At 43.9% G+C, this 22,040-nt stretch overlaps 3 protein-coding genes across 6 annotated transcripts in view; 2 read left to right on the top strand and 1 right to left on the bottom strand.

Moving 5' to 3' along the window:
- NLK (nemo like kinase) overlaps nucleotides 1-13,295 on the top strand; it is a 34,491-nt gene extending 21,196 nt beyond the window's left edge. For all 3 annotated transcript variants that reach the window (XM_065647010.1, XM_065647011.1, XM_065647012.1), the window contains exons 3-12: nucleotides 185-314; nucleotides 1,523-1,578; nucleotides 4,179-4,285; nucleotides 4,950-5,035; nucleotides 5,614-5,823; nucleotides 6,782-6,883; nucleotides 9,392-9,478; nucleotides 10,436-10,634; nucleotides 10,976-11,069; nucleotides 11,606-13,295. In XM_065647010.1, coding sequence (XP_065503082.1) covers nucleotides 185-314; nucleotides 1,523-1,578; nucleotides 4,179-4,285; nucleotides 4,950-5,035; nucleotides 5,614-5,823; nucleotides 6,782-6,883; nucleotides 9,392-9,478; nucleotides 10,436-10,634; nucleotides 10,976-11,069; nucleotides 11,606-11,660 — 1,126 coding nt within the window. In that variant the 3' untranslated portion in view covers nucleotides 11,661-13,295. The remainder of the gene's footprint in view (nucleotides 1-184; nucleotides 315-1,522; nucleotides 1,579-4,178; nucleotides 4,286-4,949; nucleotides 5,036-5,613; nucleotides 5,824-6,781; nucleotides 6,884-9,391; nucleotides 9,479-10,435; nucleotides 10,635-10,975; nucleotides 11,070-11,605) is intronic.
- A 2,414-nt stretch (nucleotides 13,296-15,709) lies between these two features.
- TMEM97 (transmembrane protein 97) lies at nucleotides 15,710-19,550 on the top strand. The gene is made up of 3 exons (XM_065647196.1): nucleotides 15,710-15,843; nucleotides 17,108-17,252; nucleotides 17,774-19,550. Exons 1-3 carry the CDS (start codon nucleotides 15,724-15,726, stop codon nucleotides 18,022-18,024), a joined length of 516 nt encoding a protein of 171 aa, XP_065503268.1. The 5' UTR covers nucleotides 15,710-15,723; the 3' UTR covers nucleotides 18,025-19,550.
- A 163-nt stretch (nucleotides 19,551-19,713) lies between these two features.
- Nucleotides 19,714-21,978, bottom strand: IFT20 (intraflagellar transport 20). Of its 2 annotated transcripts, none has more exons than XM_065647205.1 (4): nucleotides 21,767-21,978; nucleotides 21,187-21,272; nucleotides 20,288-20,391; nucleotides 19,714-20,127 (listed from the first exon to the last, which is right to left on the bottom strand). In XM_065647205.1, exons 1-4 carry the CDS (start codon nucleotides 21,891-21,893, stop codon nucleotides 20,046-20,048), a joined length of 399 nt encoding a protein of 132 aa, XP_065503277.1. In that variant the 5' UTR covers nucleotides 21,894-21,978; the 3' UTR covers nucleotides 19,714-20,045. The 2 variants fall into 2 exon arrangements, with proteins under 2 accessions (XP_065503277.1, XP_065503278.1); XM_065647206.1 differs by having other exon boundaries at nucleotides 20,108-20,184.
- Between the last annotated feature and the right edge of the window lie 62 nt (nucleotides 21,979-22,040).

Genomic DNA, 22,040 nt, shown 5'->3' with positions numbered 1-22,040 from the left:
TCGGCACGGACTCCAGTACAGGGCGTGATGCCCTTTGCTTCATGCTTCTTTCCCTAGAAGTGTCTTTGTGTTGTTTTGACTCACTGTCTGATTTGAGAACAATAAGAACTCTAAAATACTCTTTTCTGATTTAGAAGAATAGTCTAACAGTAGTATGTGATGTTCTAAATCTTTTATTCTGCAGGTCAGTAACAGATCCGCGAGATGGAAAGAGAGTTGCACTCAAAAAGATGCCCAACGTCTTCCAAAATTTGGTCTCTTGTAAAAGGGTCTTCCGGGAGTTGAAGATGTTGTGTTTTTTTAAGCATGACAATGTAAGTAAATTCAAAGTAATTTTCAAGTATTTGATAAAACCTAATTGTAAAATGGAGCTGTCTATAACAGAAGTTTTGGGTTTCTTTTAAGTTATAGAGTATCTAAAATGCTTTAAAAGCTCTCTAATTCTGTGGTTATCAGATTTCCTGGAAACTCAGACATTCCTGTCGCAAACACTCTAAAAATGAAATGATCAAGAATCTAAGGATATTCATAATTCCCCTTCCAAAATGTTTGCAAATAGACAGGTAATACATTTCTGCCTAATCTTATTTTAGGCTTTAGATAACTGTCAGTCTGCACAAAGCTGTGCCAGCTGGAGATGCTTTTGCTTCCAAGCTATTTCTTACTCCATCTTCCTGTCCCCTTTGAAGTTTTTTGCTCCCTCAGTTCCTCCAGCAGAGCGGTTGTGCCAGCACTCCCAAACCCGCTGTTGGTGCAATCAGCTGGGTTGAGTTAAAACATGTAGGAAATGATCTGAACTGGCCCCTGCGGTTGTGTCTGGGTGAGTCAGACCGTCCGCGCAGAGCCTGGGCCCACGTGCGGCTGCGGACGGTGCAGCCCGGGCCTCAGACTGCTCCTCACCAGGCTCTTCGGTATGGAAAAGATTCTGTGGAGAACTATAACATCAAATAAAAGCATCTCTGTAAGCACTTGGAAGTTGAGCCAAGATCGTATTTTTTCCTGTGAGAAGGAAGTGAATTCCGTGCTGCTACTTTTCAACCTTTTTGCTTTGTACAGAGCGCTGAGCTTCCGATTCGAAATGTGAACAACTTTGGGGTTTGTAATTCCCATGTGGAAGCAGCGTATCACAAAACTCTGAAAGATGAAAGGCAGAACGAAGTGTAAAATCTTGTGCTTTTGCATTTCTTTGCTAGAATTACTTCTTTCAAATATTTTATGGTGTTTTATATATATATATATTTGAAATAAACCAATTTTAATTGGGTAGATAAATTTATGCTTTTAAGCTAATACTTGAACAGATGGAAAAAGTTTCTCTAATAAAAAAAAAAAGAGGCCCTGAGTGTACAGAATATGTGACTTGGTGGGCTATCAAATTCACCCATCTAGGGAGGCAGAATCTCAGTCTGTCTGTGGGACAGAATACAGCCAAGCTGTGTAAGAATGTGCAGCCTGACTGTCTTTTTACAGGATTTGGGCTTGTTTGACTGGGATAGGCCTTGATCTTGTGTGGTGTTTCTAGGTACTCTCTGCCCTCGACATACTCCAGCCTCCACACATCGACTATTTTGAAGAAATGTATCCTAAATATAAAATAGAGCATCTTAATTGAGGTAGGTGTGATTTTCATTAGCTTAGAAACTGCAAGTAGTTGGTGGAATCTATGAAACAGAACTACAAAAACCTTGAGCCTGTATGTGAACAGTCAAAGAAGTGCGTCTCTCCTATCAAGAGCTTTTAGCGAATGTTACCGCTGGAGGTGAAACGCGCAGGATGGAACGTGACGCTGTGAGTACACCAGAGCCAGCAGGCGCAGGATCGCGGTGTTCACCAACAGATACCGCTGCTGCTAATCGTGGTTCCCCCCAAACATTGTTTGGAAAACTCTACCCAGTAATTAAGTTCCCAGTGCACCAGCTTACTGCCGTAGTTAGATTATGGAAGGTTGGGGTTTAATTACTGCTGGGTCTTAGCTGCTTTTTTGTATGACCCACTTTACAAAACAATTAATGGGTGCAAAGTTGTTATTCTTTATTTTTAGATAAACTGAACTTTGTGAAATATGGTTTAATCTATTTATATCTTGATCTGATTGGTGAAGAAAGTAGGTGTATTTTGAACTCTGATTTTAACCAAAGTACAGCATGATTTACTGACTGATAAACAAATTCATTGCTTGAAAGTATCAGTATACTACACCAGGGCTTTTTTGTATGAATGTAAGATAAAGCTCTTAATTTTTGCTTTGGTATTTATTTCATGTGAACAGCATAAAAATAGTCTTCAAAAACTGGATTTTGGTTATTTGTACTAGTTCAATGCCCTCATTTCATAACAAGTCATATGAGGTATAAATCAGATCTAGGTTAAGGATCACTCCTTCCATGTAATCGTATGATCAAGAATATTTAAATGGGATAAGCTTATTTTGATGAGCTTAGCTACTGCCAAGTTTTGAATATAAAACCAAAAATGTTAGTTTTCTTCATGGTTAGCTGATTTTCAGTCATTCTGACTAGTATTTTATAAGGCTGGGGTTTGGTTTGTTTTGTTTTTTAATTTGTTTTAATTTCTTGACTCTGGTACTGGTAGTAGAAGACTCTCTGCTTTGTATCATCTTTTTGATTTCTTTTGAATTAGTTGCAGTCAAGTGCAATTAATTAGAAGAATGAATGAGTAGGTGTTTCAATTTATATACAGATTTTTAATTGCATGTGCTTCTGCTTACTGTGGAATAAGAAGAACTTATTTCAGGTTAGTTTTTAAGAAAATCAGGTAACTGTATTCCATATTTGGGGGATGTAGTTGTAAAAACTTCTTTTATTGATCCACTAGTGTAGTTCCTAAAGATGTCATAGTGATGTTCACAGCACGCTGGCCTCTTCCACAAAAACAGGCTGTAGAATTGAGGTTTGAGGTATGCAGAGACTCAATAAAGAAGGATCCAAGTCATGATGAGAATGCCACATCACGGAGTGTACTTTATGCCTTTTGAATTCCCCTGTCACTTTGTAAAATTTACCAACTCAGCAGGTCTCCCAGTCAACAGAGTAAGTGAAGTTCTTTCGTGCTATGCATTTGCCTTGATAATTATTCTGAAGCAAATTGGTACATTTGTAGTTCTAATTTTATATAGCTACTTAGCTAATTACTGCTGTCAGTAGCAATTTTGATCTGCGTGTAATGTTCAGCTTAGCTGCGTATTACAGCTCCAGTGACCACCTCATAGCCAGCGTGGTTTACGGTGCGACTCGGAAAGGAAAACTGCAGGTACCTGTTTGAACAGTTGACTGAAATCCCACGGGATTTTTGTGTTTGTTTTTGCTAAACGTTTGTAGTCCTGGCCAGAATAAAGTCATTGACCCGGTTGGGTACCAGCTGGTGAAGAAGCTGCCACGTTTGTAAGGCAGGAACACCAAGCAAGTGCTGCTTTTGCTCTTGTTTAGAGCTCCTCATTAAATTACCCAGAGACAATAATCAGATCGCTGCTGTTGGAGTTAATGGCACCTCTGAGCCCCCGTCAAGAGAGGTTTATTTAATGCGCCGCAGACCTGGAGTGGTGCAGGTGCCATTTCAGGCCCTCATTTAATTTAAGCTGCTTTAGTTGGCATGGCAACTAGTGGAGACATCTGGGAGACATTATGCTTGGGATTGAGATTTGGGAGGATTTGTGGCGTAGCAAAACAAAACTCTTATCAGAATAAAGTGCAGAGTAATGCATCTGCTTTTTTTAAATATATATTTTAGTTTAAAAATGAGATGTAAAGATTTGTTGCAGGCATAAGGTATAACCCAAATTTTAATAGGCTGGTATAAATATTTAAGAGGGCATTTGCAAAAGGAAAAGAAAAATTAGAGGACTAGAAATTATGGTGCTGCAGGGTTGGGGTTTTTTCTTTATGAATTCTTTATTCATGCAATTTTAGTTTGGGGTTGTTTTGTTCAAAAAGCTGGCAATGTTTAATTTATAAAATTAATTTTTGTGTGGTGTGCTGATAGCAGATGAACATTTTTTATTTTCATTCTCGTAAGAGTCTGGAGACTTGACCCCTGAAGAAGCTTTATTCTTGTTCACTCGTAGCTCTGACTTGCAAGAGCTCACATTCGTAGGAGTTGGAGGGAGTTTTAAGGGATTATGTGCTGGACTTTCTGCTTTTACCTTAACTAATAATTTGAAGATATGTTGTCACTGAATTGATGCAGAGTGACCTCCATAAGATTATCGTCTCTCCTCAGCCACTCAGCTCGGATCATGTCAAAGTTTTTCTTTACCAGATTTTAAGAGGTAATTTTTCTTCTTTTAAATTTAATGAAAATTATGTAGCAGTACTTTTTTTTTTTCTCTCTTTCTTAACATTTATTCTCGAGACATCCTCATCTTGAACAAGTTTCCCTTGGAAACTTGTTCTTTTTATTCCATATTGTGCATGGATAGCAAGCATCGATGACTGTAGCTGTGCGAGTGGCAGCTCGTGCCCCGCTCGGGGTGGGGGTGAGCACGGCCAGGCCCGCGCCCCGCCGCAAAGGCTCGGCCGGGTGCAGAAAGGACACCCGGGCTGAGCCAGACCCACACATGGGTGTAACTAGACCCACTGCACGTATTCTGGAGAACAGTCGAGTTTAAATTGTTATGGAACAACAGAGTATCCGTATCATAACTGGGGAGATGATGATCTAAAAAAAAAAAAAAAAAATAAAAAAAATATATATAAAAAAAAGACTACTTAAATTACTTACTCCGTCTAGTTTGTGTAGTCCAAAAGTTTTAGCCTTTCATTGAGCGACTGAGCATGTACTAGAGACTGGAAGTTAGAATCGTATAAAAAATGAGCCAATGGCAAAGTCTTTGCTGATCGGGAGCTGCAAGACCTTCCAGGAAAATGTTGTCAGCCTTAAACTTCTTTCGAAAGGTAAAAAGGTATTTATTTTAATTTCATTTAATATTTCAGGTCTGAAATATCTACATTCTGCTGGCATTTTACATCGAGACATTAAACCAGGGAACCTACTTGTGAACAGCAACTGTGTTCTTAAGGTGCTACTTAATTTTATTGAAAATGTACATATGTATATGCTGTTCATTATAAATCAGTTGTTATTTTTTTAAACAAAAACATTTCATATGAACGCTTTTCCTGAAAGTCATCTTAAAAGAAAAAAAATCCTGCAGATTCTTTAGAAATTATAAACGAAACATGCATCTTCCTTTCCTGTTTTCTCCCCACCTCTCCCCACACCTAAATCTTTCTGTAATATTTTGAGGCATATCATGAACAAATGAAGTCTGGTTTGAGATGAATTATTCTCTGCCCAGACGTTGGCAATTTTTTTTTTAATGCAAAGCTTTGTAATATTTTAGATTATCGGTTGTAATGCCAACTAAAAAATGTACTGTGGTTTCAAATGAAGCTGTAGAAAGTTTAAAGGGATGTGGAATGAAGTAGCCTAATTTCTTCCTATTCCACTTCCCTTTGCTCATGCAGTTACAGCAGATTATCTGATTTATTTAAATGCTCGTTTGGAATTTCATGCTTCGTTACCAGAAGGTTGCCTATTTGAAATGCATTAAGTGTTTTGGTTATTTTAATTTTTTTATTTGCCTTCTCAATTTAGATTTGTGATTTTGGATTGGCCAGGGTGGAAGAATTAGACGAATCCCGTCACATGACTCAGGAAGTTGTCACTCAGTATTACCGAGCTCCCGAAATCCTGATGGGCAGCCGGCACTACAGCAACGCCATCGACATCTGGTCCGTAGGCTGCATCTTTGCAGAACTACTTGGGCGAAGAATATTGTTTCAGGCACAGAGTCCCATACAGCAGGTATCACGACATTTCCCTTTACGTTTTGTTCTACTGCGTCATTTCATGCCATCAGTTACACTGATGCGTTGTGAACCTCAAACTTGCTTTTGTTTTGCTTGGTTTACACACAGGCGGATAACCAAGCTGCTTTGCAATGCTGAAATGACAGCTTCCAGACAGCGATAGAAGTAGTGGTTATTAACATTAGCTTTCGAAATGCGCGTTTTGTTTGTAAGCCCCTGTGATCTGCTGCAGTACCAAAGCCTGCTGTAGCATTTTATTGCCATAGGTAAAGGTGATATAACCAGGATCAGGTGTTTGTTAACAACTAATATGAGGAAGTAGTAAATATTAACAGTAAGTTTTCTGTCAAGACACTTGAACTGTTTAAACTGCCAATTAATAGCAGTGCTGAGACTGCTTCATTTTAGTAACGACCAAGTGCATAAGGAAGTGTTGAATATTTTGTTGTGTAACTGTGTCTAGGTATAAAAACATGAGGCGCGCCAGAATACTTCATCACCATCCCAACAGCAAGCAAGCTGGTATAATAGACATACATCTCTAATCCTGGAGTGCTGTTTTTACAATAGATAAAAATAATGTGTGCAGCAAGATATTAGAGATGGATGCATTTATACTTCTAAGGGAAGGAATGTTTATCTGCAATGTTGCTAGTATTTCTTAATGAAGTGAAATGGACTTTTAAATTGCAGTAAAATATTTTACTAAACCTGTAAACAAAAAAAGCTCCCAGACTTGAAAATCGGCTTCTACTAGGGCTTTTTCAGTGAAATTACAAATGTTTGTACTTGCTATGGACTAAACGTATACGTTAATATTTGTAATTTACTGTCCGCAAAACAGCGGTTTTGATTCAGGCGTGCAGTGTAATTTATGTTAGCATAAGGATCTGCTATCGTAACGCACTATATGAGCGCGTGTCTGAGCTCCCGCTGTGTGTTGTGTGCTGCAGCTGGACCTGATCACAGACCTGCTGGGCACGCCGTCGCTGGAGGCGATGCGCACGGCCTGCGAAGGCGCCAAGGCTCACATCCTCAGGGGTCCTCACAAACAGGTACCGGGGCTCAGGGCCGTGCTCTCGCGTGGGCAGGACAGCGTCAGCTCAGCCCCCTAGGCCGGGCTTTGCTCCGTGCGGACGTTTCACAGCGTCCTGGAATCCTCCCCGCGTGTCTGGTCAGAAATTCTGTGGTTGGATGTTTAATCTTGTGGCTGTCGCTGCCCGCAAACCGGGTTCCGTTTACCAAAGGTGGTGTGGTGTTGCAGCGACGTGGGTTAATGATGCGGTTATTCAAACTACTGTTCAGACAAAGTGGTTTTTCATCAGGAAAGTGCATTTCTGCCTTCCACCTTGTCTGTATTGTTAACTTGATGATGCAGGTGAAAGTCTCCTTTTTTTGAAGCGACAGTGTTTTGATAACTATTTTGAATGAGGATGTTAAATTTAAGTGATAACATTGGCAAGAGGCATGAATTAAAATTGACGGTATAGTTCAGAACACCCCGGAGAGACTCCTGTGCTGACGGGATCAAGTGTTAGAAGTGGAAATCACCTGTTACCAGATCCTAACAGACCAGTCACCGGAGGGTCCCTCACACACCTGTGCAGCCACCAAAGCTGTTCCCGAATGGCTTAATGCGATATGGAAAACTGAGACACAACATCGCTGACGTGAAAAGTTAATTAAAAAAAAAAGAGAGAAAAAAAAAAGGCGGGATGATGTAATTATGCTGTCTGGACAATAAAAAAGGCAAATAAAATACACTGTTAATAAATACAAAGAAATGCTTATGCAGGAACCCATAGTGCAGCCATAAAGCACTATGTCCATCCAATATGGTCATTTTTATGACTGTGAGGTAGTAAAAATTAACAAAATTAATAACCTGTACATGTTAATACATCAGATCTTTCCAGTAGTTAATTTGCATCTTTATTTTCTGCATGTTGAAGTAATTTCTCAAATGTCTACTCACCACAATAGTAGTTACCATAGAAATGAGGATCGAATCTATATTCTGCTATATTATTCACATGTGGGAGTTCTGCCTCCTTGGCACTTTTGATTCACTACATCAAGTTGTCTCTATTCCATTTTATGACAGGTTTTTTTCTTTTAACATTAATAGTAGGAGAATTTCCTTAAGACTTTCTCTACCAGTTTTAAAACAAATCAACCCTATTTTTTTGCTATCATGCGCTAGAAGAGTTGTAACTTTTAAGCATAGTCCTGCACTTTCAGGGTTTGAGATGTTTGTGTTTGGTTGTTTAGGCGTTTTTTAAAGTTTTATAATGATTGAAACTGAGAGAAATATATCCCCTATACTTTATATATAAAAATATGTAACAGTATACAAATACGTCCAGATACTTTGTAGGATAGATTGGGTTTAAATTCTGATAATTTGATAATCACTCGACATTTCCAAAGTGCAGTAGTTGTGCTCTTGGTAGCAGTAAACAAGAACTGTGGCATTTATTTGTTAGCCTTGTTCAGTTCGTTAAACCAGGACGTTTTGTCAAGAATTGCAATGGGTACAAGAACGTTTCCTGATTTCCTACTCCCAGTGCTAAGGCTGTTCTTGTCGAGCCTCTGAAACTGCGTGTTCCTTGACCCATTCAATGATGGCAATACTAAAAATCAAGTGAGGTGAAATGGTACAAAATGCTTCTAACACAGATTTAATGTCCCACAGCCGCTAAGCCGCGGGAAATAAGCTACAGCGGTCAGTTCGATGCTGACAACAACATCCATTTTGCAGCGAGTGCGGCGGGAGCTGCACCGTGTGCCCAGCGCTGCGCTGGGCCCTCGATGGGGCTGCTCTGCGTGCAGCTTCAAGCACACTTCATGCTTGAATGTACATTTGTGGCTTTTCGTCTTCTAAAATGGAGATTTTGGTGTTTATAAATAGCTAAACGTTACCAGTTTCTTAATTAGATTAATAGGGAGAGAAGACCGAGTTAGAAACTGGTGATTACTTTGTCATGCAGACTATTTTTCATCAATGTAGGTGAGCGTAGTAGGAGTGAAGGGGTAAAGCATTTTGCTGCTGTATGTGAAAATAGATCAGTGCATGAAGATTCGTATTTAAACCCCCGCCCGGTGCGTGTGGGCCCCTCCAGGGCCCGTCGGCCCCATGGAAAATGCCTGGCGGTGATTTGGCTTGTGCTGAGTGTCACTGGGTAAGGAAAAGCAAAGCACTCCATAATTTGGCAGTGATTGAGATCGGAAAAACGAAATACTGGAAGGGATGTGGTTAATCAAAGCCCTGAGCAGCTACAGCTTCAAGCAGTGTCTATATAGAAAAATAAATGAAGAAAATGTAAGTTTGTCCAGGGATTATATCTGAACTAAGGAAAAAAAGAATCAATGAGATCTCTGTGACAGTTGCTCAGTTTAGCAATCGTGGTCATAGTCTTGTTGGGAAGTGTTGGGCAGCGCATCTCCTTTTTCACAGAAGCCTGTCCTCAGTAACTCACATAAAGCGTGCTGGAGCCGTGTTTTCTTGCCGATGGATCTGACAGGACAACTCTGTGCTTTTCTTTCTCCTGTTTCCCCTGCAGCCATCCCTCCCTGTCCTATATACACTTTCCAGTCAAGCGACACATGAAGCAGTTCATCTCCTTTGCAGAATGTTGGTCTTTGACCCAGTGAGTATGATTTAAAATTATTTCTAATCCTTTTTGTTTTAGCAGTTTGTGCTCTCTGCTACTTAAATTAATATTTTAAGCGAAGGACTGCTTTAACTGATTATCTTCTGCATTGCATGTCAGTACCTCTGGGTCTGTAAAAGACATAAAAGTATCATCTTATAATTGGTCAGTTAATTTCCCCCTGGAATGGGGGTTTTGCATTTAAAATCGAGTGGTCTTTTGAAGAAAGCCACAATGAGTGAGAAAGACGAGGGTGTTGTGAATCACGCTCTTTTCCTGGCGAGGTGTAGGTAGCAGAATATCAGATACTTTGGTGCAGTTCTAATTAGAGACACGTGGGTGTTCATGGTCCTGCAACACACAAAAATTCCTTCTGCATCCACAGTCACATGGCAGGATCCTTCTTCCACTGAGCATCTGTTTTTCTAATGAAAAATTGCTGCAGTGGATTTGGGATTTTGGAACATGTTATCAGTGATCCTTAAATTTGCGTTTTATTTTAAATATGTACTTAAGGACACACTAAATTGTTTTGCAGAGTATGGACCCACAAAATGCCATATTTGCTAACATTACATTCTTATTTGCTAATATTACATTCTTTGGGCTTGCTTTGATTTATTGTAGGAGTCATAGTTTTAAGGTTATCTGGATAAAGTAATTATTGAAAAATATATTTCCAAGAGTCATATTAGTAGCATTTCTGTCATGAGCTGGAGTACAGAAAGGTCAATGTCATCTGAGTGATGCGACTTGTTTTTAAGTCAAACCTTCCCCCTGGTGGCAGAGCTTGCAGATCAGAAACATTTTCTGACCTGAACTAATCCTTTAACATGATTAGGCATTTATAAAACAATTTAGAATTAATTGGTAAGTATTCTTCAAACTGTTTCAGTGCCTCTGAAAATATCCTGACTCTTTTTTTGTTTATTTTCTTTAAATGCAATATTTCAGTCCAAAAGAATATCTGCTAAGGATGCCTTAGCTCACCCGTATCTGGATGAAGGGCGGTTGCGATACCACACTTGTATGTGTAAATGTTGTTTTTCCACATCGACTGGAAGAGTTTATACGAGTGATTTTGAACCCATCACCAATCCCAAATTTGATGACACTTTTGAGAAGAACCTCAGTTCTGTTCGGCAGGTTAAAGGTGAGCAGAACTCCACCTTTGTGTTAATCCCAGCGGTGTGTGGGTGGGCTGTGCAATCTGGACACATATACTGACCCAGCTGGTGTTTTGTATAATTTTCCATAGGAGATACTGGAAATAATTTCTTTTCACTAAAAGAACAGAATTGCCTGTAAATGCTGTGACACAAACAGCCTCACGGGTGCAGCTGACACGCAGAACCTCTTGGTTTCCAAGCCCAGCGCGTTCTGCTCCCGCGGGTGGGGAACAGGCAGAGGAGTTACCTGGGGGTCGATGTCTGTCCCGCAGGAGGGCCCTGGAGCAACAAGTGTTAACGGTGTCCTGTTCTTTGTTTTGTACAGAAATCATTCATCAGTTCATTCTGGAACAGCAGAAAGGAAACAGAGTGCCTCTCTGCATCAACCCTCAGTCTGCTGCTTTTAAGAGCTTTATTAGGTAACTGTATGTAATCACAGCTGATATTCATTCACATTTCTTAGTAGTACAGAATTTACACATCCAAAATGTTTTTGTTTTAAGTTTCTGAAAGTAGGAAAGGCCCCTAGATAATTTCTGCAAAAAAATACCTTATGGACATGTTTGGTCAAATTATAAAAATACTTTTGTGAGTTCTTCTAGAATGAAGTAAAATGTGCAGAAATTTCAAGTAATATTTTTGCGTAAAAGTACAGAAGTCAGACTAAAAATTAGAATTGAAAGATTGACAGTTTGAATTCTGATTGCAGAACTGCACTGTACAAACATTAAAATGAATTACTTATAGGTGAAGAACGGTTAAGAAAATAAGTAGACAAAGTATAGCAAAATCCTTGTTGTCAGTGCTGTTAACTGTTGGTCTTGGGGTGCTTTGGTTTGGGTCTGGTAGGTTTTTTTGTTTTCCTTGAAATGTTTGCTTACTGGTCGAGCATTAACTTTCTTGTCTATTAGCTACTGCAAATGAACACTGATTTTCTGTGTCGCCCGCATTCTAGTTCCACGGTTGCTCAACCCTCTGAGATGCCGCCATCTCCACTGGTTTGGGAATAAAGTGGAAGATAATTTACTACTGAAGATGTAATGTAGCTTTCCACTGGAGTCTGGGATTTGCAATTCTGGAGGTTAATCATGCTTGTACTGTAATTTTACTAATGAAGTTTTAAATTAACAACCACTACTTGTACAATACGAATAATATTTAGAAATGTACTAGACTTTTAATCTTGTAAAGTGGTTGTGCTTTTAGAAGAAAATATTTTACCCAGAGTTGCACGTGTTTTATGAATTCTAGTGCAGCTGTGATGGCTCGGCTCAGAACAAACAGAATTGAACCAAATTTGGGGAGGTTTTTTCTTTTTTTCTTTTTTTCCTTTTTTTTTTAATTGAGGTGAGATTGTACAAAAAGATAGACATACATTTTGATATTGAGCCATTCCTGAAGATTTGGGGTTTTCTAAAACTAAGGAATACAGAAAACTTGACTGCGACCAATCATGAAGTCCCGTTGGGTGACGGTGACCACGGGCAGTGGCCGCGTCACCCGATGGTCCAACCCTATAAATAGCTTCTCACTAGAGCTGTGATGGTGATGTGTGCTGTTCTAAATCAAATGTTGTGAGTAGAGAGAATGAGTTTGTGACTAGGAGAGACTAAACTTCTGTTTCCTTACCCAGTATAAATATATATATATATTTAATCTATTTTTATTAGAAGTTTTTCTGCTCTTTCTTACATAAAACCCCCCAGCATGCATCTTCTATGTGTGTAAATAATTCAGTTTATGGGCTAATTTCAGAGATCCCTGACATCATTGCTGTATAGACAGAAACTAGCTTGCACATTTTAGGTCTGTGAAATTTTGTGAGAACTTTTTCCTGCACTGGACAGTTGAGAGAAAAAAAAAAAAAGGAAAAAAAAAGCACATAGGGAATTATGTTAATTGTGTTTGTGTCTTTAGGCAAAGCTGTGGAAGTCTTGAAATGTCACAGTAGTAAATAACTTTTATTACGTTTTGGCTAATTCCTTTTCTGTTGGAACACTGAATTCTGTGCATATGTATATATGAACACAAATTGAAGGCCTCTACCTCCTGGAGTATACAACTTGGTTTGTTTACCTCCACATGATTTTTTTTTTTTTTAAGTTCAGTGTGGAGACTTGAAACTTGAATGTCCCTTCCAACTTTTATATTTAAAACAGGACTAGAAAATTGAAGACTGTTTTTCACCTGTACAAAGAAATACTAAAGGGTGGTCTTAAAATTTGAGCATTGGTCTGGAGAAAAACCGTGGTGTTTGTTATGGACAATTAACTGTTAAAGTTATTGTAAGTTATCTGTATTTAGCAGAGTATTTTCAACAAGAGTGATCTGAGCTGAAATTGGAGACTATTAGTAAGTTATGTTTGGAAGTTTTAACTTCAATGAAGTAATTATTTGCTGTGAAAGAGACAAACATTGAATAACTGAACAAAGATGGTGCAATATCTTTGTTTTTTATGAGGCTCCTGAGAATAAAACCAACTGAAGCATTTCAATTCACTTGATTGAGAATCGTGTTTAATTAAAAGAGCCCCAGAAGACACTGGTATGAAAGGTAAAATCTCAGAGGTTGGTCAGTTATGTGGCACACTTGCTGGTCACTTTGTACAATGTAGATTTGAAGTACAGTGGTGAAAACATTAAATGTGACATTTGAAAAAGAAGTGGCGTTATCTTTATTTCCTGTCTGATCTCCCACCTTTATTTAAGAATAAGTTGTTACCATTTTGATTAAGTGCTGTCTAAACGAATACAAGTAAAAAGACTTTATAACATCTTGGTTTGGGCATGGTTTTGGTTTTTACGCACACACACACGCATGTATGCATACATATATGCACATATATATGACTTCCTAAACAAAATATTCATTTACTCTGTAAGCTTGATCCTGGATGAAGGCAAAACTTGCTGATTAAATCAAAACAACCCATTGACTTGCACTTTATTGGGAAGCTGAAAGACATGCGGTCAAGTATGGATTGTACTTCATTTGCAAAGTTTGTGTTATTTTTCCAGCACAAATGTTTTCATTGTTTTCTCTAGTCCTAATGCAAAGAATCCCACGCGCAGAGGTGTTGCACAGTGACCGAGAATGTTCATGGTTTATCTTTTTAAAGATCAAACCAATTGACCTCTGTAGCTGGAGCCCCTCGATCTCACCAGAAACACTGCAGAGGCCCCTTGGCGTTGGCGGTGCCGGCGTTGGCGGTGCCGGCGTTGGCGTTGGCGGTGCCGGCGTTGGCGGTGCCAGCGTTGGCGTTGGCTGTGCCGGCTCCGCGGCCGCAGCTGTGCCTGGTTCACACCGGGGACGGTGTCGTTGCTTCGGGCTTGGCTGCTGCTGAAGCAGTTGCCATTAAGTCGCTGCCGTTTTTCCTGAGCTTGCTCGTTAGATCCTCGTTCAGCGCAGGACGGTGCCCATGGGCACGTGGTTGGTTGGGTCTCGTCGTGACACACGGTTTTTCAGGCTGTGAGCGGTGAGGACAGAGCTGGCAAAGACCCTTCGTGTAGCGCTGTTGTTTTTTGGAGTGAATTGCTGGACGTCCATGGGTTGATCTCATTCATGAATAAAAGAGTAAAATGTCTTTTGGACGTTTACCTTTCAGGGTGTCTTCGTACAAATGTGGGCAAGGGGCTCTGCAGAACGAGTGATTAGAATTGGCACAACTGTGTTACTGAAATTGTAATGCAAATATATGTGGAAAACAAGGTAATGTTTTTGGTCGCCTCAACTGCATTTTACATGTTTAGTGTAAATGAGTTGCAATGGAAGAGAGACCTCGTAAGAGCTGTTCTTGACAGAGCGCCCCGTTTCTCGCGTGAACAGCAGAGTGCTTCAGACGTGGGGTCGGCACTGAGGTTCACAGCTGGCTGCCAGTTCTCAGAGTTGCATTTTAATCCGTTCTAAGCTTTGCTGATATCAATGTCTAATTACAGATTGTAATCATAAGTTTTGTATTGTAATCACAAGTTTTAAGCTCTCTAAATATAGCTTCTGCATCTCCTTTTATGAATTGTGCCTTGAGAAGAGCACAGAAGTAGTGAGTGCAAGGAATAACTTCGAAATTATTCACAAATTGTCCCAATATTAGAAGGCCTCATCTCTTTGTGCGTACAAGGTGATGCAAAGGAGCTGAACAAGATCAGCCATGGAAAAGTAAGTTGCTAAAATCAGTTTCCTGATGTTTGGTGAAATATCATTGACTGATTCAAATCGATGAATTAATGGAAGTTACGAAGTGCTTTTCTCCTTCAGCCAATGTATTACTGGTGTGTGGGGAACTTTACTGACCTGGTGGGAGCGTATGGACGCTCACCAGGCTGAGCTGATGGGTTTAATATTGATGGGGTAGCAATTTTTCTAATTTTTTTACCCTTTATTTGTTTTAGTAAGGGCATATTGTGAGATCCTTGAACTTTTCTTCTTTGTAACTTTAAAAGCTGTCTCTATCAGGTATAACTTGATGGACCGTTCTGTTTGCTGTAACCCTGCTCAGGTCCGGTTACTGCAGAACTGTGTGTGGTGTTGGTCACTGGGGAAACTGGAACCCAGGCAGATAACTGAGAGCTGATCCGCGTGCGCACCCTGGACAAGGGACGGCATCAGCCCTGGTGCTGCTGTGCCTTGCTGCGGTGACGCTTCAGCTCTGGTCCAGATGGCCTTGCCGAGGGAAGGAGAGCGGCTTTGTCCCGGCTCCATCCCGGGCTAAACATGAGGAGGAAAAGGCGTCTTTGAATCTCGAAGCCGTACGGTTTGCAGAAGGTGGTCCTGCCTGTCAGGAGGGCTGGGCAAGAGGAGGGTCATTGGCCGCGTCTCGTTTTCCCGGCTGCTGGAGAAATGAGGGAAAACTCCAGAAAACGGCCCTTCATCATCCTCATCATCATCATCATCATCCTCATCATCATCCTCATCCTCATCATCCCGCTCCTCGTCCCGCCCTGCCGGGCTTTGCGCAGCTGCTCCGCAGGGGGTGGGCGTGGCCCGGGAGGGGTGGGCGTGGCCCGGGAGGGGTGGGCGTGGCCCGGGGCGGCGGGCGGGGCGGCCCGGGGCGGCGGGCGGGGCTCGGCGCGGCCATGGCGGCGGCTCCGCGCTGGCGGGAACGGCTGTTCGCGCTTTACTTCGTCTCGCACGTCCCGGTGACGCTGCTGATCGACCTGCAGCCGCTGCTGCCCGCCGGGATCCACCCGCCTGCCGTGAGTACCGGGGGCGCCGCGCCGGGGGCCGCAGGGGAGCGGAGCAGCCGCTTGGTTTGGCGGAGCCCGGGTGGTTTTTACAGAATCGAGTATGGAGAGACGTAAGCGGGGGGACAAAAAAATGCGGTACATTTCCTAAAATGAAGTGATATTTTAAAATTCATTCCGCACTTGCTACCGACACGACTCACGCCGTCAGCCGCGTCATTCGTTTGGGCAGGACCGCCGGCGCGTTCGGCGGCGCGCTCGCCGCGGCCGCTTGTGGCCTCGGGTGACGCGGGGTGCGCGGCGGCCCCCGGGGCCGAGCGGCCGCTCGGGCGGCCCCGCGGGCGGTGCCGGGGTCCGTCCCGGGGGCGGGGCCGTTGCCGTTCCGCGGGCCGTTCCGGCCGCGCCGCCAGGAGCGGCACAGCCCGCTGCCGGCGCGGCAGGAGCGGGACACGCTGGCTGCCGAGTCTATTAGTAAAGCTCTCCGGTTTGCTGGGTTTCGAATAAACTTAGAGGTGAAAAGAAACAATAAAGTCATTTAAAATAATAGTTGGACAGAAGGTAATGGGTGCAGCTCTCGTAGTCAGGATGAGATCGGCCATAAGTTCCTACACAAGCTTTACAATTAGTGAGTTTGAATTTTGCCATTAGGATCGCCTATAGAATTACTCCATTATAGAAACCGTTTGTAATTAATGGTTAACTAGCAAATATCAATACCTATCTTTCTGTTCAAAGTCCACTTTAAAGCCATGCTGGAATTTACATTTCTGTCATGGAAACTAATGGCAACTCCCTAATCCAAAACCCGTCCATCAAGCAGCTGTGGCAGCGGTGGCGACGGGACGTCGCTGGCAGACGCCCCAGAGCGGGGCTGAGCCCACCTGGGCTGTCACAGGGGCCCAAAGCGGGAGGAACGCGAGTGCCTCGATATCTACCGATGCCAGGGCGCGGATCTTGCATTTGGGTTTTTTCTGGTAGGAAATGACACGACAAATAGTTTTTGGAAAGCAGCTGCACTTAATGCAGTAGTAATCCTAAAACTGCCTGTAGTGCAAAGCTGATGTATACTTAATGGAAACGTTCGTCACTTTAAAGACTTCAGAAATGTCGTCCCCGTTACAGTGCAGTTAGCAGCAAGAGGCCTTGTGCAGCACGATGGGGTCGCTTGGCCTCCCGCTGCAGCGCCGGGTTTGCGTGGCCGCCGGACGGGGGTCCCGGTGCGTCCCCCCGCGGCTGCAGCCGTGTGTTGACGCGCAGCTTTGCTCTGTCTCTGCAGCTGGCGGAGCTGCTGCAGTGGTACACGGCCACCTTCAGAGACCCGCTGATGCTGCAGCCCCCCGAGTGGTTCAAGGCGTTCATGTACTGCGAGGCTTTCCTGCAGCTGCCGTTCTTCCCCGTCGCAGGATACGCCTTCCTGAAAGGTTGGTATGAAACACGTGTGGGAATGTGTCCCCTGCAGCATTTCTGCCTAACGCTTGCTGTCTGTACAGCAGAGAACATTCATTTATTGGTCTAAAGCAAGTATGTCCCAGGTGGAGTGCAGTGCTGTGCTGCTTTCCTGGCAAGTTTTATTGGAGAAAGCAGCACGGAATAAGGCCTGTCAGAAACAAAACTCTGACCAGGGGCCCTTGTCCACTGCGGCCTTTTGTCTGTAACCAGCATCAGCGTTTGACATTGGGCATGCATCCAGGGGAGATAAAGTTCTGGGTCAGGCCTGTGTACTCATCTCGTTACTTTAAAACTTTCACGATCACACCATCGTTCCAAATTTCCATAAAGGTAGATAATTTTCATGGGTTGCTGCTACCGGTACCTGTGGAATGTGACTTCTGGCTCACCCTGTCAGAGATGGAGCGGTTCATGTTAGTTTAAAAGCCACTGAATTCTGCTTGTTCCAAAACTAATACACTTAAATAACTGATTCTTTTTTGCTCCTATACAGGTGGCTGCAAATGGATAAGGACACCTGCGATTATCTATTCCACCCACGTAGCCACGACTCTGTTTGCCATCCTGGCGCACATCCTGTTTCACGATTTCTCCAAGTCTGAGCACTCAGGACCTCAGACGCAGCGCGAGCGCCTGACGCTGCTGTCGATATACCTGCCGTACCTGCTGATACCGCTCCTCATTCTCTACACCATGCTCCGCAACCCCCACTACAACCAGGCGGACAAGAGGAAGAGGAAGTAGCCCCTGCAGCAGCTGGACCGCAGCTCCCGTCTGCTCTGGCTGCAGCGCGTGCTGCTGGTCCCCTGACAAGCGTCTCTCGGCGGTGGTGGCTGCAGCAGTGACGACCTGAGAACCTGCACCAGAAACGGGACTTGGTTTGAGTCTACGGTTCCTTCCGTCCCAGTCCCGCGCTCTCCTCCGTCCCAGTCCCGCGCTCTCCTCCGTCCCAGTCCCGCGCTCTCCTCCGTCCCAGTCCCGCGCTCTCCTCCGTCCCAGTCCCGCGCTCTCCTCCGTCCCAGTCCCGCTCTCCTCCGTCCCAGTCCCGCTCTCCCCCGTCCCAGTCCCGCTCTCCCCATCAGACTGGTCAGTGCAGCCGCCTGTCCCCGCAGCCCCAGGGATCCCCTCCCACGGTGGGTTTTGTGCGGTACCTCTGTACAGGAAAAGGAATTTTTGACCATTTGATGTGTAATTGTGTGACGGGGGGAAGCCACAGCTGATCCTTTTCTTTCACATTCCCTTTTTCCAAGGTGACTGTTAGGAAACCACTTCAGTAAGAAACTGGTCTTCCAAGAGCAAAATCCAGAGCTGATTAATGCAAAGCTGTGCTTTTGAAGCATTTCAAATCATACAATAATTCTTAACTTCCTCACTCCTTCCTTTAAAATTTCACCTTCCTTTGCTTTGCTTCAACTTTGATACATTGTAAATGTCCGATCAATGATAAATGTGCCAAAATCTGAATTTCGGAATGCGTAAAGTGAACTTTATGACAATGAGGCATGCTGCTGGAGGATTTGAAGTACTTCAGGATTGTACTCAAGGATTTCTAAATCGCTCTCTTCTATGAAATCACTTCTAGTACGGAAATAAATAACTAAATGCATTAAACTGCACTTAATCTTCTTAAGGGAATGACTAAACGGAACTTAAAATGACCATGAGATCATAGACAGTTCACACAGAAAATATACACGTAAGTTACAAGAAATAAAACAAACTCCTGATAGAAATTCTGGGGTGGCTGGGACTTCATTTGATTCATTGGTTGGTTGATTTTAAGTTCTCAGTCTGATCTGCAAGAATCAAACTTGGAGACGTGTGTAAAATTCCAGGTCACCGAGGAGGCGTTTCAGTCACTGCTTGTGTATTTCAGGACTTCATGGGTATAAAATGCTCCGAACAGGCCAACTGTCCATATTTGGGTGCCTAGAGACTGACATAAAACGCGTCTGTTTACATTTCAACACAGGCTGGATTTTAGATGCCAGGATTGAGTTGTTCAATGGATTTTAGATCCCAGGATTCAGTTGTTCAATGTCACACCCCGGGTCGCTGCGCTGGGAGCGGTTTGTCCCTCGGCTGCGGTTCTGTCACCACCGAGGCCCGTGAAGGACCCGACTCTGCCCTCACGCGGTGAACACACCTGGGGCAGAGTTTGTTCTTCATTCTGCTGTATTTTCTATTTCTTTTTTTGTGAGTCTGTAATTGATCCATTCTGCTAATCATAACTTGTTGGGGGTTTTCCTAACTCTGTAGAAAAAAAATAATCTGGTCAATGTAAATAAAAGTTACCGTGGCTTGTGTGTTGTGTCTCTTGCAGACACGGAAAATACTCTGCATAAGAAAACCGCTGTGACTATCCAGGGAGCTGTGAACTCGTAAGCTCAAAAATAACATCGCAGAAACAACTCATTCTGGTATATCCAGAAAATCTGAAAACAATACTTTATTTCCTGATTTCTTTGAAAGAGTTGTGCAATGCAAAAAGTGAGAGACATGACAACAGCAGTATTAATTCAACTATAATTGAGTTAGAACTACTGACTGTACAAAACTTTTATAAAATCAAAGGACAGAACAGTCTTTACATGTTAGAAAACCCTCCTTATTGCCACGTTTAGTGTAAATCACACTGAATTAAGGACATTTCCATTTGTACAAACCAGCTATTCACTCATACACAGTGAAAAATTGCATATTTTTTAAATTCTCAAGATTCTGGAATGGTCAAGTTTCCAAGTTCATTTTTATCTTGAAATCCTTTATTTCTGAAAAATGAATTGGTCGATGAATTCGTTCTGGTCTGCTTCAATTTTGCAGAGAGTCTCGTACTCTATTCGGTATCTGAAAGAAAAGCCCCAGGGGGGTCACCAGCCCGTGTTCCGTGTTCAGTACAACGACCTGCAGGACGGTTGGGACGAGCTCAGTCGCCGCAGCCGAGCGCAGGGGGAGGGATTGACCTTTCCCCCCAAAATGCCCCAAAAGGATTTAGCAGAAAACCCACCTTTCCAGCTGCATCTTCTTCTCCGCTATCAGAGCCTGGAGCTGCTGCTCCTGAGCTTCTCTTTGCTTTGCCATGGACTTCAGCAGATTTCGTGCACCAATAGCCTGTCAAAACAGGAGGGGCAGTGATGTGCTTGTATTGGGGTTTTAAATTTTTTAGCCCCTTTCACTACAGCAGGTTGCTTCTGAAGTGTTTAAGCCACACGAATGCTACAGGAGGGCGACATCTGAACAGCCCCTGTAGAGGTTGCGCAGATGAAGGTGTTTGAGAATTCCTTCAGACTCGAGGAACTAAAGTCCCCGACTCCTCTGGAAACACAAACTGGTCACTGGTGACAGCCCCGACAGACACACAAGCTCTGGCTGTGGTTTTTCGCCCAGAACACGTAAGGAAAAAAACAATTACCTACAATTGTGCTAAACATTAATTTCTATTTCCACAACAACATGTAAAAAACCCACAGCACCTGGTGTCACACAGAAATACAGAGAGAATATTTCAACGGTAGTTACAGGACTATTCACTGATCTGGTCTTTAGAAAGCCCTTCTCCTCCTCATCCTCCTCCCAGGGCCTCTTGAGGACAAAGTTCTACTAGTAGAACGAGTGATGATAAAGCAGATGTTCTATTTGTGTGCAGTTGTACAGGCAGGAACAGCAGGACTGTCAAGTGCGGGAGCACAATGACACACAGTGTGGCTGGAAGTCTGCCAGCTGTTAGCATCAATGAAAAAGCACCGTGTGTTTGTGCTGCAGACAGACAGATGTTGACCACTGCGGCAACGCCTCACGAGGCTGACAGAAACCGATTGTTTGTGCAGGAAAAAGAGGAAGGGAGCGATCTGGATTTTCCTGCACAGCACAGAGGACACGACGAGCCAGCGGTTAATTGCACTGTACCTTCATCTTCTCACTTTCAGCAGCTTTTGCCAGTTGATCAACAAGTTCAATTAAGCTACCCACTATTCTTTGAAATTCTACTATTTCTGCAAAGAAAGAAAGTTGTCAAGCAATATTCAAAACACCACTAAAGAACAATGCCTCTACCACACGCATGCAGCTTATATTTTTAGAGTTTACTGCAAACAAGCACATTTTGAGATCTTTTTTGCTATGAGATCCGCTATTAAAGGGGTAAAAAAGAGAGAAAAGCCCTTAAGTGTCCATGAGGGTCATCAAAGCCCCTTGTGCCGCCCTGCCCTCCCAGCCCCTCCCGAGCCCCAGGGCCCCGGGGAGCGGTGCGGGGAGCGGTGCGGGGAGCGGTGCGGGGCGGGCCCGGGGAGCGGTGCGGGGAGCGGGGCGGGCCCGGGGCGCGGTGCGGGGAGCGGGGCGGGGAGCGGTGCGGGGCGGGCCCGGGGAGCGGTGCGGGGAGCGGTGCGGGCCCGGGGAGCGGTGCGGGGAGCGGGGCGGGGCGGGCCCGGGGCGCGGTGCGGGGAGCGGTGCGGGGCGGGCCCGGGGCGCGGTGCGGGGCGGGCCTCACTGTCCAGGAAGGCCCGGCACTCCTCGCGCAGCTGCGCCGTCTGCTGCGCCGCCTCGGGCTCCAGCACCCGCAGCTTGTTCAGCTCGTCGAAGTGCAGCCCCGCCGCGCCCAGCGCCGCCTGCGCCATCTCCGGGCGGCAGCGGAGCGCGGACCCCCCGCCGGCCCCGGGCCGACCCCGCCGGGACCCGCGGCCCAACGGGCACTTCCGGCACTTCCGGCACTTCCGGCTCCCACGGCTCGTCTGCCACGGCGACGGCGCGCGCCCGCGCGGGGC

This window comes from Caloenas nicobarica, chromosome 17 (assembly GCF_036013445.1).
Source record: "Caloenas nicobarica isolate bCalNic1 chromosome 17, bCalNic1.hap1, whole genome shotgun sequence".
Classification (NCBI taxonomy): domain Eukaryota; kingdom Metazoa; phylum Chordata; class Aves; order Columbiformes; family Columbidae; genus Caloenas; species Caloenas nicobarica.
The sequence above is the reverse complement of the archived record's forward strand: the minus strand, read 5'-3'. Positions and strand labels throughout refer to the sequence as shown.